Consider the following 13,847-nt stretch of genomic DNA (forward strand, 5'->3'; position numbering starts at 1 on the left):
TCCTGCTGAGCCCCTGGAAGCAACGTCGGAGGTGAGAGCTTTTGGATGGAGCCGAGCGGAGAGCATGGCACAGAGCTAGGGAGCAACCCTCCGAGCAAGGATAGGACATCTCAGGTCAGGGATTACACTGTGTGGGCTTCTTGGGGAAAAGAAGGGGTTTCTACACCCCCATAAGTGCCTGCCACATCTGAATAATGCCACAGCTTTCCCCTTAGATTAGCATGAGCCAAGTGCAGCTTCTCAACCCTATGGAGAACAGGCATATTTTAATATAAAGTTTCTGCAGGTTTTGAGTGGGGCTTTTTACGTCCTATTAACAGGATCAACAGCTTCGCTATGGGGTCTGAGAAACCCCCCACACACACCCCCCGCCCCATCCTCAGCACTCCCCTTCACCCAGCAGTCCTGCAGGGCCGGGCTGGGCAGGCTCAGCACACACCCACAGCAGTTAACGTCCAGATTTCTCATCCAAATGGCTGGAGCTGATTTTAAACTGCAATGATGCTGCTTTCAAAAAAATTACTCATTTGGTGCAAGAAACTAATTAACATAATAAACTAGTCTAGACTTCAGACGTGATCTCAGGCTTCTAATTTGCTTTTGCAAGCTCAGGATTTTTTTCCTTCCCTTTACCTTTAGAAGCAAAAAAACCCCTCTTTTCTCTTCCACAGGAATAAATCAGGTGAGAGATGTCTGGATTGTCCAAGACACTTGGGACAGTGGCCAGCATTCACCCACACGTGCCTTTCCTGTCCTTTCCCCCTTCCCGGCTCAGAACCAGGCTCCCAAGGATCCATTTAAGGCTTGGGGTGGGCAGCACTCGATACCTTGTGCAATCTTCCTGGCCCTGCCAGCTCCTTCGCAAAAAGAGCATCCTGGCCCTCCCCTACTCCCCAGCAATAGCAGAGGAGCGCACCAAGAGCAGCAGGTTGTAACAATAAGAAGTTCACGTGGGGAGGGTTCCTGTGCTCCAAATAGCATCTGATTTATGGGACTAATAAGCGATCTGTGTATTTTCCAAGATTGGAAAGCAACCAGAGCATGCTAAAGCGCAAACATACAGCTGCATTTTATTGTATTTGTTTAAATTAAAGGGTGGAGTTTAAAGATGGGGTCCAATTTTGCCACTGCAGCGTGACTGCAAGAAACCACACATCAGTCCTTTGGAAAGCAAAGCTTCCTGTGTCATTTTTGCTGGCTTGGCAAGCACCTAATTACCAGCCCATTTTAAAATGTTGCCCCAAAATTCTCATTATTAGAGTCTATAGAGAAGGAAACTCTGAAATCAAACTCCAAATTCACTGCAGTGGATTTGTGACATTAATACTTAGTGGCCCCATATGAAATCAAACACCCCCTACATTTGGTGCCACAAACTAATGTAGCAAGTGGCAGCACTTGCCCCAAACTGCTCACAGCCAGGACACTGAACCATATAAATGATACTGCCAACAACCACAGCCTTGCCAAGCCTTCGCGCCCAAGACAAGCCACAAGCAAGCCCTCTGCCTGTCCACTTCCACCCAGGACTTAAAACTTATCAAGAAAGAAATGGTGGACAGAGGCTTCTTCAGGAGAAAAAGATAAGGAATAAACTGCTACCTTAGGATCTACTAATGCTCCAGCCTTGATAAGGTATTTCACAGTTTCCAGATGGTTGTTTTCAGCTGCTTCCATCAGTGGGGTCCTCTGGTCTTCAGAGCAGGTGTCTATGTTAGCACCAGCCTATTAAGAGGCCAAGGTAAATACAAGGACAGTTATAATCATTACTGGTTAGCAGAGGAAGGATGTGGGAAGTAGAGATTTAGTAGCAAGTTTTTTCCTGAAATTTAGCCACATTAAGCGGGGGGGGAGGGGAAGAAATAAAAACAGGAAAGAAGGCAGTCCAACCTCACCTGTTTTGGAAAGCAGCACACAGTGCCTGCCCTCTCTCCTGCCTTCTACAGCCAGTAACCCGGGCATAAGGAAGCCAACAAGCTGGTATTAAATAACTCTTGTTATTAATGCATTTTGTACTGCTACTTTCTGGATATTGTTTGTGCAACAATTCGGAAAAATCAGCCTCCTCCTTTTTCCAGCAGCTTTGTTTTCCCTGGTCTATCATTTCTACGGACACAATGAACAGAACAACCAGCTCTTCCCAATGTCACAAGCAGTAGGAACAATTTGCTGATTGCAACAGAGGTAGGAGCTGTAAAAAAAATCCTGGAGATTGGCTAAGTATTCCTGTTGAAGTCAATGGTAACGTTTCTACAGAGGTCCCTGAGAATATGTTCAGTTCAACATGGGAGTGCCTTGGACCAAAATACTACTGTGTCATGCCTGCTTTAACTCTTTGGCTTAGCTCAGTAACCCACCCAATACTTAAAACCAAAAGAAAATCTCAGAGACAGCACAATTCTTGGCAGCCCACGCACGCATACATACGCGCAAAGCACAGACCTGTTTACAGCAGCGACACGCTGACTCAGGTTCACCTGGCACAAGAAGTTAGCCCCATTGCTTCCAGGTGCCACCCACTGAATGCATTTGTTTTGATTACTTTTAAATAGCTAGAGCTATTTAAACCAGACCAGAGAACAGGCATTTCAAGTTCAACAAGCTGGGGACATTCCCAGCCAAATACTGTGCTACTGCAGTAGCCAGACATCAGGGAAGAGACAAAAAGATGAAGGATTTTGGAAACAAACCGACCCTACTGACACTCAATTCAAATTGTCTGTAGTACCTCGCAAATTTTACTCCTTTTACTCATACAAGTCATTCCGTTGTCTTCACGTGCAGTAACTTAAGTGAGCGAGAGCAGCAGGGTAGGCCCATAGCTGCATCTTCAAACAGCCCTTTGAAAGCCTCTGAGTCCAGGTGCTGAAATGCAACACCCAGCAGGCTCATTTTCAAAGATGTGGCATTGCTGCTTTCTCAAAAGCCTTTTAAGGTTTCCCAGTCACACAAGGTAAACCAAACATACTTCCTGTCACTCCAGATGATGTATGCCAGTACAAAAAAGAAAAACTATAACTTTTTAAAGCCTTCTTTTTTCTTCACATCATTTTGGAGAGGGTTCAACGAGAGCACCCCTATGTCTTTGACCACCTTCCCTCAATTAGAATCCAAAACTCAGACAATAAGCCAAACTTGCATCTTTCCTTCTCTCCTTTTCACATGCAAGGCATCCTGCTCAGATTTTGACAGAAGGGAAGACAGAGTCTGCTAGTTTGCAGGCTCCAGAGTCTACCCGCGTTCATTACAAAGAGCAACTTGGCAGCAGCTTGCAGATCACCTGGAGTCTGCCAGCAGTCAGCCTGTGCTGGCACATCTGGCAGCGCGCTGCTCTGCTGGGTGGGTTTTAGGCATTGTCTTTGTTTAACCCCAGCCGGCAACTGAGCACCACCCAGCTCCTCGCTCGCTCCCCCCTAGAGGGACGGGGGAAGAGAATCGTTGAATTAATACTTGAAATAATAATAATAATAATGATGATGATGATGATGTAATGAAAAGTAAAACAACAAAAGAGAGAGCGAGCAAGGAACAAAACCGGGGGGAGGAGGGGGGAAACAAGTGATGCAACCGCTCACCACCCGCCAACCGATGCCCAGCCAGTCCCCGAGCAGCGATCGCTGCCCCCCGGCCAACTCCCCCCAGTTTATGTACTGAGCATGACGTCCCATGGTATGGAATGTCCCTGTGGCCAGTTGGGGTCAGCTGTCCTGGCTGTGCCCCCTCCCAGCTTCTTGTGCACCTCCAGCCTGCTCAGTCGGTAGAGCATGGGAAGCTGAAAAGTCCTTGACTAGTGTAAGCACTGCTTAGCAACAACTAAAACATCGGTGGGTTATCACATTATTCTCATGCTAAATCCAAAACACAGCACTGTACCAGCTACTAGGAAGGAAATTAACTCTATCCCAGCCGAAGCCAGGACAAGCACGTAGGTTCCCACATGCTCCACAGTGCCCTACATCGAAGCTTCACATGCTCACTGCCCGGACAGTGAAGCTTGCTTGGAGAACATTCTAGCCGCCCTAGAAAGACGGCTTCAGTCATGTCCTCTAAGACCTCACGCTACTCCTCCACCACTCCTCCCTCAGCAAACCCTGAGAATAAGGAGGTTTTTATAGGAGAAATGGTTTGGTGCTGATTTCCAAGCGTGCTTTAGCCATGTGGGGCAGGAGACCAAAAACCACAGAAAATTGCTTGTACAGAAGAACATAAGTGGAGACAGACCTGAATCAGCATATGGCAGATGTCCACGTGGCCAGACTCGGCGGCAGCATGGAGAGGGGTTCTCTTACTCTGATGCTCCATTTTAAAATTAGGGTCAATTCCATCCACTGAAAAACAGAGCAGAGATGCTTTCAACCACGATTCAGAGATTAGAGAAAAGCCTAACAGGAGAACCAGCTCTCAACTAAAGGCTTTTAAAGGACAGGTTCCCAGCCCATCCTCAGTCCTTTTCATGACTCACTACACATTCAAGCCAGAAAGCTCTCAGGGTAGTCCCATGGACATTCGATATGCAACAGCCCTCAAACCAAAAGCTTCAGAAACACCATGGAATTTAATACCTTTCAGGCATTACAATTTCTACACAGGTCATCTCCCTCAGATTCACAATTCCCTATCTCTCAATGCAGCAAAACCAAACACCACTGGTGATAGGACTTGTAGCAATAGGACAAGGGGTAATGGTTTTAATCTGAAAGAGGGTAGATTTAGACTAGATATAAGGACGAAATTTTTTAGGCTGAGGGTGGTGAAGCACTGGCACAGGTTGCCCAGAGAGGTGGTGGATGCCCCATCCCTGGAAACATTCCAGGTCAGGTTGGACGACGCTCTGAGCAACCTGATCTACTTGAAGATGTCCCTGCCCACGGCAGGGGGGTTGGACTAGATGACCTTTAGAGGTCCCTTCCAACCCAAACTATTCTATGAACACCATAAAAGGATAAAAAGGAAAAAATATGCTGTTTAAAGCAACACAGAAGTTGGAAACAACAGAGAGTCAGTACTACCTGGCCTTTTTCTCTCACCACTATTAACTGCAATTAATATTAGCGATCCTCATTGCATCCCCACAAACACAGGGCTACAAAGTGGATGGAGCTTCTCCTAACAGGAGCTCAGGATCTGGCCAGAGATTCTCACAGCTGTGCAAAGACTGACAGATGATGATGACAGCCAGACAAAGATGTCTGGACATGATAACATGTTGCGTATGATGAGGCCGTAGTTAAATATCAATGAATATCATTTTTGTGCTATTGAAGACACGAACAATGAAGCTAAGGCTAGAAGAAAAAAAGAAGAATCTGATAAATGAAAAGAACAGAAAGCATCCAAAAACATACCGCAAAGTACTGGCGTGGAAAGGAAATGATCCCAAGGAAACACTGTGTCCTTCAAAGGGGGAGATTCCTCGGGAATATTTGTTGGTAAAAACAAGCTCAGCAGCTCAAAGTCATCTGGTGACAGACAACTGTGTAGCCCCAAAACAAACCCCGTGTATTGAAGGGCTCTTCCTTCCTGCTGTCTTGCCGATGGGTCTCGCCTTAAGCTGATTCCCATCTTTTTTCCTCTCTACTGGATGCAAATACCTAACTATCCCATTGCATGGACAGGAGAAGTTCTGTCAGACTGGAAAAATCACATGTAGGTCATTTGGGGATAGAAACAGCTTCTCTGGATAAAACCATGCCCAAATGCAGAAACAACTTGGGAGCAGGTCCACATTTCACAGAAAGATGAAGCTATTTCCAATGACACATCACTTGCAAAAGTGGCTTTCTCCTCCAACCCCACTCACAAGGGGCAGTGGGGAATATGACGTGCTGCCATGCTGGGAACTGGACTCTGGCAGCTGCCTGGCAGGAGCTGGGAGTACTGCCAGACATGCAGTGTCCTGGGATGGAGCCACCTACCCAACATAAGCAGGACTTTTTGCAGCTCTCCTTGCCTCGCAGAGAAGTACAACTGCTTTGGATGGAACCGTAACTTCTTGGGTCTGCAGCAGTGGGGAGAAGAGGCAAAATTAATACTCACTGAAGAACACTCCTGGCATTTCACCCCACCCCACCGCTACCCCATGTGTATGATAAAGTCTGTTCCTATGGTACAGCTCCAGAGTGCCAGCAAAACACAAGAACAAGTCTCCAGAAGGAGGTCTTAAAACTTCCAGCTCCAACCACAGGCAGCCTTGTTCTAATGAGGGCCATATCTATTCAGTGCCGCTCGTCAACAAAGTCTGGGTCTTACTACTGTAAACAGGAACTTCTAGTAGTTACAGCTGCGGTTGGAGGGCCAGTAAAAAACCAAATCCTCCAGACAAATCAATAAGACATTTGGAGCTATAACTGTTCTCTTGAATCAGTAATCTGTTGGGGGTGACAAATGACTGAAGCAAACAAAAAAAGGTCTAAGTGGGGCCAAAATCCAGAGAAGCTAAATCTCAGTTTTCTCTAGATTAAGCAACTTTGCTGAGAACTGGAGAGACCCAGCAGTCGTCTTCTTACTTTTCAGAGTCCAGGGCAATCAGGGCACTTTCCAGAGTTTCTTTAACTGGTCCCTGGGTCAGGCTAGCAGTAGGCTTTGGAAAAACTGAAGACCCAGCCATGTCAAACCCCTCAGCAGCCGAACTTTCTGGCTTGTCTTCCTCTGACAACCGCGTCCCAGTGCCACTGAAGAGAAAAAATGAGAGACAGCCAAAGCACAGCCATTAAAAATACACAACAGTGTGTATCTTATGCCAAAGAAGGAAAGGAAATGGATTTTAAATACAGATAAGTGTAAGTGAAATCGAAACACAAACCAATCTATTTTACAGCCTTTTCGGTAAGAACTTGCCCCAAAAAGGAGTTGCACTACCCTATTATTACGTTTTGATGTACTCTGTGCTACAGGAAACCCAGGAAAATGTGGCAAGTCATAAAAGCCACCAGAACAAGATCAGATCGGACAGAAAGTCGGAGCACTGTTCAACGCAGGGGTGGCATGATTTGTGTCTTCCTCTGTGTTTTCATCCTCTCTTTATACTTGCGCCCATTGGTGCAAGTCAGGAGCTACAACTAGGTACTGCATGAACTTCCCTGTCACTTAGCAGACCTGGCAACATCAACTCGTTCCACTGTTACTCCATTCCTAACAATAAGTGGAAGGAATGGTTTTAACTCCTAAACCCCTCCTATCTTCATAGCCTCTGCCCCAGCTCACCCTGTGGTTGCCGCACTCTTCTCCAACACAAAATGAGCAACGAGCAACACAAGACACACTTGCAGATTCCTGCAGCTGAGTTTGGCTTGTCAGAGCAGGACCAGAAAGCATTTTGCTCCATCAGGAGGAGCACAAGCGTTCAAATGCAAAGCACGGTCTGGCGTGAGGTTTGAGATCACCACGTGCTCCCAAACTCACCTCCCCGTCGTGGTGTCGGCCCTTCCCTCCACAGCCACTGGTTTCTGCTGCTCGTAGGTCAGTGACACCGTTGAGGTTGTGTCTGCTTTTGCTATTGTCACCTCCTTTGCCTTGGAGGCCTCTTCCCCGCAGTGTGGGCAGTAGCTCATGTCGTTGACCTGGGAGGCACAGTTCTTGTGGAAACGGTGGGAGATGCTGCTCTCCGGCTGACACTCCATGAAAGTGCCCTAAAAAAACCACAGAGAAGAAATTCACACCTTGGTCACTACGTGCCTTACCCGTTCTACATGCTTCGTCCGCAGATCTCTTAAACACTTCATTCACCACCACTCTTGTCCCTGGCGCTTCCAATACAGTAAGCAAGCACTGCCACTTCTTTAGAAGAGAACAAAACCAAGGTAATGGGGAAAAAACTCACTTGGTTAGGGACTGCAAAGCAAGTTTTTTAATTGCGTTTGGGAAACAGAACCAAGAAGGCCCAATATCCAGCTCTTTCCTCTAACGCTTGAAGTTCTCGCTTACATTTCTAGAAGTGCCAGTGTACTGTAAGGACGCCCCCAAAACTGGAAAAGAAAACTTCAGACCTGCGTGCTGAGCCAGCATTAAAACTACCTAACAAGGCTGCGCACAAACCATTCAAGGACCTACGCGAATACCATTAAATCAGCTGTTAACCCCAATGTAACCTAAAGCATGCGACTTCTCTGCTTGAACCAGCCCCATATGCTGTTTAACCCCAATAATGTGGCTGACTGCTCATTCAACAAACTTCGGCAACTTTTCTTAAAATTCTTTTCCCTTTCCAGCAAAGTCCTCTGAACTGAACTGAAGGTGGCCCAGAATTCATTGCTCTGTGCTATTAGTGCTACCTGAAGCCCTACTGTGCTCTCTGTTATTAGTGATGGATAGCACAGACAAACACTCCCAGATTCACCTGGGACCTATGACATGTCACTCAGAGATGTAAGAGCATGTAAGGAAAGGCTACTTAAAACCCACTCTTCTCCCGAATTCACGGTCCTCCCAAGCAATCTAATTAACCCTATTTCAGCTTTGCAAAGTGCCTTTTAAGGGTTTTGAGGATTTTATCTTTTAAATGATCTTTGACTCAGCATGAAAACCCAGGATGGCTCCATTTATTACAATTACAATAATGCTTGAGACTACTGTAGCATCTTTCATTGAAGAACACTAGCATCAGACAATTAAATCTCCCCATCACCCCGTGAAGCCCTCAATTGGTGTTTTTCAGCTTTACCAGCAGGGAAGCTAGGACGCTGACGACTTAAAGGACTGGACCAACGCTATTAGAAGCCTCAGTGGCAGAGGCAGAAGAAGCAGCAGGAGATCTCAAACACTGCCTTGTTCCAGTGCCTTCACTCAGGTTTCCCGTCTAAACCCTCATGAGCAGACGGGGGGACAGAACCACTCTTGCGAACACAGATTCATTTACAAACCAAGCTAACACAATTTTTTATGTGATTGATCTGTACAGAGAAAGAAAAAAAAGTAACCTTGTTCCAATGAAATTCCTAAGGCAAGACTTCCAGCGTGTGAAACCCCAGTGAAAACCCTTCAGTAACACCCCTTGGGGTCTCCAGGAAGATAAAGGTGGACAATTGCAGCTACCCTCACACACATTCCTGTTGAAAACACCACCTGACGTGCTGTGGAACGAGGTGGAGCTGATGCCAGGAAGTCAGTAAACCCCTTTAGGTACCATCTCCACCTTCAGCTCTTCCAGCTACTGCGACAGGTACCCCCTTCCCTAGATTGAGAGCACGGACTTACTGCAGTGCAAAAGTATCCACAGCCAGGGCAACACTGGTGTTTCACCATCCTCCCTCTATGGTCCTCACACAGCACCAAAAGCTGGACTTTGTTAGACGGGCGCATCAGTTCATACTTAACCACACTGTTTGTGCATCGGCCCAGCTGGAACAGGAGAAATTAAAGGAAATGAAATTACTGGAGACCAAAACACTCTCTGTGCTTGTGCGGAGGAAGATTTTGCACACTGCCTTGATGAGCCCTGGCTTTTTCACAGTAATTCAGAAGTGTGCCAGATAGCATTAGCAGTGCAGCAGGAAGCTGTGAAAGCTGCTCTCACAGGAAGAAATGCATCATTTACTAACTAACATGCATGTGGACCCCGAATCGTTTGTTCCTTGCAAGAAAAAAAATCGTAACTGGAAATCCCCAACAGCCAAGCAGCCACAGAAGGGGCAGTCCCATGGGCCTGACTCACACAACATACGCTGGTGTCGGTGACCAAGAGAACAAGACCATACGCACTAAATCTTGTTACTGTTCAAAAGTGTAAGTCACAGGAAGATAAAGGGAAAAATAATTGCTCTTCGTTGCCAGCGAAGTTATCGTCTGTACTGGTTCCAGCACTGGCCCCTGCCCAGACCACAGGGATGAATAGCCAGGCTTTCACGAGAGCTCAACTAAAGTCACATTTTGAGCATGTTTTCCGAAGGATTTCACCAATGTATAGCTCTGGGCTTAAAAAGCTGTCGTCTCGTGCGCCACCTTGTTCTGTTAATGACAGCAGGCTCCGTAACCGGGGTTCACTTTTCCCGATCAGTGTTACTCGCTCTGCTGCGTCAGAAGGATCAGCGCTTGCTTCTGCTGCCCCCATTCATACACCTACGACATTTTCACATCCCAGTTGCCACCTGATAGCATGACGCAACGCTGTTTGGGTTCTGTAAGTTCCTGTTGATAATAACCTTGCTTTCCCCAGATGCTTGGCAAAGGACATTTATAAACTAGAAATATAAACATGAAAGGCTGCTACAAGGAAACGTCCCTACCGAAATCTGTGCATGGTTTACTGTGCGCTGCCACCATGAGCAGAGGAGTCAGTCAGGAACACGGTGCCTGCTCATCACCAACAGACTGTCCCTCTGGTCTAGCTGAGGTTTGATTTGCTGCTTTTTCCTCAACAAAACTAGACTTTCTCTCTAATTTTTTTAAACTCCACTTCTCCTGCAGAATCAACACCCCTACAGAAAAAGAGAACGGATTTTAACCTAGGCTCATCGTTTACCCCTAGCATCTCTGATTCAACTTACCCAAATTCCAGCTGCAAAGTCTACCTGTGGTTGTGACACCCTGGCTAGACTGAGCACCGTTACCACACAGACCCCAGGGGCTGCAGGGGTGGCAGGAGAGGACCCTTCCACTGATTTTTACTTATGAGCTGAGGAAATCTGATTAACACGTGAAAAGCTGCACTGTCCATGTGAGAAAGTCCCTGCATTATTATGTCACACTATATTATTTGTTAGAAACTCTAAAAAAGTACAAAACTATTAATCGCTATTTTCCAACCATTAGAGAGTGCAGCAGGGCGCTCACAACTATTTGTAACATTCTTCAAGGACATGACAGTCTGGAGAACCCACTATTCACACGAATAATATCCTTATAACATCTATGAGTCCCTTATCCCATTATGAAAAAGAATCTAACATAAAGCATGGCCTTTGCTATTCCTCTCTCTGATTTATCCAGGGACAGAACTGTCAAACCGCTGTATACGCAAGAAGGAACTCTTTCATATACCTTTTGTTTATTTAAAAACCCTGGGGTCCCCCTCTCTCCTGTAAGTCTCCAGGGCATTCTCCTTAATTAATCAATTTTGCCATGCTTTGGAAATTCCTTTCTCTATAGGTACCAGCACGTACTAACAGAAGCAGAACTGGGCTGCAAACCTGATTATCCCTTTCTCCCTCCATCCACCCTTCTCCTGGGATCCTACAGGACAACTCGGGATATTCTCACTCCTTGCCCTACTACCAGCAAGTATCAGAGAGCTGCAGTGTCACTGTGGCTCAGCTGAAGCTTAAAAGAAACCCCCGTGCCTCCCAGTAAAAGGAGGATCTAGCGAGTGTGTTCCTGTCCTGCAGTCTCACTTTCCAGACTTTGGGAGGGAGTCACTTCTGCCACTTACTTCCACACTTCTGGAACCAGTTGAGCCCAACTAGCCCAGCTGTGATCAACTGAAAGGCATCAAGTGCAATCGTTTTCAATCAGCCAGACCTGGGGGCTGCGCAGGGCTGCCAGGACATAGGAAGCTTTGTAACAGAAGCCTCTTGGGGGAGGAGGAGAGAGGAAGGCTGGGGCAGACTGAGCCGGCGGAGGGCATGCCAAGTTCCCGAAACTCAAGAGCTGGCTACGGAAAGGTTTGCATCAGCTCCTTCGTAGTCAAGGGAAACAGCTCCAAGCTTCCTCTGATAGGATTTTCTCATTTTGATGCATGCTAATGTATTTTAGCCCACTTGGCCTGAAGTGTGCCTGTTACATCAACTTGATCCAGCCGCACAGGCCAGGACAAGCAGGAGAGATCCACCCAGTGCCTCTCCAGCTGCCACCTCCTCCCTTCCGAGTGGCTTCAACCCGACTGTGCGATACGCGCAGAGTGCTGGAGCCCTCAGCTTAGCGAGTGAGATGCTTGCCCTGCCATTCCCGCACACCAGTGGGTTCCCAGTCTAGCAGGCTGCAGAGCCCCTGTGTGACCCGACACATGTTCCCGGCACAGTATTTTATTCTTTATGTCTTTGTCCTCAGCAGAAAAGTCTGCGAGAAGCTGAAAGACAGGCTCCTACCTCGTTATCCACACTCTCTGTGGCCATGCACTGGTTGTTGGCTAGCGTGGTGATCTCTCTGCTTTTGGGGGTTTCCATTCGACAGCTACAGAGGGGGACTTCCTGGAGACCATCTACTTCCATTGCTTCAGGACCATTGGAAAGACCTGGAGTAGAGAAGACAAGTAAATCAACTCCGAAATTCTCTTCCAGGAGAAAGGATGCAGTCCATCAACACCACCCATGTCCTGTTGCATCTTCCCATTCCATGTCCCGAAACCCTTTCAAGGCATTATCTAAACCCTGTAAAAAAGACCCGTTTCTTACACCAGTTGGAGTTTGCAAAAGCATCCTGTACTTTTCTAACTCCAGCCACACTACAGATGACTGTGCTGAAGTCAAGAATAAGTTAAGAACAGTTTACTCTGAGAAAACCTCAACACGGAAAAGCAACAATGAGGTACAGATTTTTATCAGCCTGTCTCTCCTCCCCACCTGCCCCACAACACTGTGCTCTGGCACCAGAAAATTTGTAGGAAACCACCCGGAGTTGGAGATTTGAATAGTTAGTGAAGTGATAAATAAAGGAGATCAGGAAAGCACAAACTTCTATTTGCAGAGGTTTATTACACAGATGGGAAAACAAAATTCCTGGGACTATTTGGTCTCAGCCAACCAAGAATTACTTATTTTGGAAAGAGAACAAACCAGGGAAAACAAAGCAGCAAGATGCTCAGATGTTCTTGCCTTCTCCTCATCTCTTTCTCTCAGATTTTGAACATTTTAAAGGTGGATAATGGCTTTTGAGGGGGCTCACCGCCAGGTATGGGGGCACAGCGTGAATGTTCTTGTGCCTCCTCTGGATTCAACTCAATCACCAGGTTACCCATGATTGCAATACACTGGCCTAACGACAAAGGGGTTGCTTTTAATCCTACACTCCTATTCTAATCCTACACAGTCATAACATCTCTTTGCAACGTTTTCATTACAGAAACAACCCTCAAACATTTGCCTTTGGATTGGTTCACCTTGAAGTGTCCCAAGCTTTCCCTAACCAAGACTATTGAGTCCCAGTGAGAAGGAAGCATGCTGCTATTTTTTAAGCCTTTGAAAGGAGAGTTATTTTGCTGCAAAGTTTCAAAGATGAACTTAATTCCTGGGGGAGATTCCTCTTTAGCTGCCCTGGCAAAGGCAGCGCTCCTCCTGCAGCAACCTGCCCATGGCGACAACCCTATCAGCCGAGCACAAGCCCTTTCATCTTGTAAGGAGTTTCCTTTAGCCAACAAGTTGCAAGACCAAGCCTGGAGAAGGGATGGCGTATTTCAAGACATACAAGCAGAGGGAAAGTCCTTGCAGTTTTCATGTAAAATCCCGTCAAGATCTTAAAGGTTTAAGAGCTTTTTCTAGGACCACAAATCACAAAGCTCATTCCTCGCCTTCCGAGCTGTCACTTTCATAATCTTTTTGACATCCAGAGGCTCCGGTGAAAGCATCCCTCGTCCATCCTGACCCTCCCTTGGTGGTGAACACTCCCACCCGCTCTTGATGCGCCTCTATCAAAAGAGCCAGACAACCTTTGAAAGTGAAAGAGCGACGGGGATAGACAGACGGATCCAGGTCAGCGAGGAGGCGCTGGATCCGAGGCAAGTTCAGCACTGGCAACAGCGGCCGGGGGCGAGCACCCAGAAACCAACGCTAGTCCCTCCTCTTCCCGGGGCTGAACAAGAGGATCCTGGGGGGCACTGGGGAGACGCTAAATCAGCATCCTTCAAGGAAGGGAGGGGAGCTGCTGAGTGGGACAGGCGGGCTGGGCCAGTGCCTTGGACCCCTTTGCTGGGCTGTCTTCCC

The 13,847-nt window shown here is 47.0% G+C and overlaps 1 protein-coding gene across 1 annotated transcript in view; it reads right to left on the reverse strand.

Annotated features, from left to right (window-relative positions):
• EHMT1 (euchromatic histone-lysine N-methyltransferase 1) overlaps nucleotides 1-13,847 on the reverse strand; it is a 74,736-nt gene that overhangs the window by 19,089 nt on the left and 41,800 nt on the right. The window contains exons 11-17 of the mRNA XM_009326355.1: nucleotides 12,018-12,163; nucleotides 9,193-9,336; nucleotides 7,402-7,628; nucleotides 6,507-6,671; nucleotides 5,916-5,998; nucleotides 4,222-4,328; nucleotides 1,603-1,725 (exon numbers count right to left, since the gene is read on the reverse strand). Of these exons, the coding sequence (XP_009324630.1) occupies nucleotides 1,603-1,725; nucleotides 4,222-4,328; nucleotides 5,916-5,998; nucleotides 6,507-6,671; nucleotides 7,402-7,628; nucleotides 9,193-9,336; nucleotides 12,018-12,163 (995 nt within the window). The remainder of the gene's footprint in view (nucleotides 1-1,602; nucleotides 1,726-4,221; nucleotides 4,329-5,915; nucleotides 5,999-6,506; nucleotides 6,672-7,401; nucleotides 7,629-9,192; nucleotides 9,337-12,017; nucleotides 12,164-13,847) is intronic.

The sequence above is a fragment of the Pygoscelis adeliae genome, unplaced genomic scaffold (assembly GCF_000699105.1).
Source record: "Pygoscelis adeliae isolate BGI_AS28 unplaced genomic scaffold, ASM69910v1 Scaffold436, whole genome shotgun sequence".
NCBI classification, from domain to species: Eukaryota; Metazoa; Chordata; class Aves; order Sphenisciformes; family Spheniscidae; genus Pygoscelis; species Pygoscelis adeliae.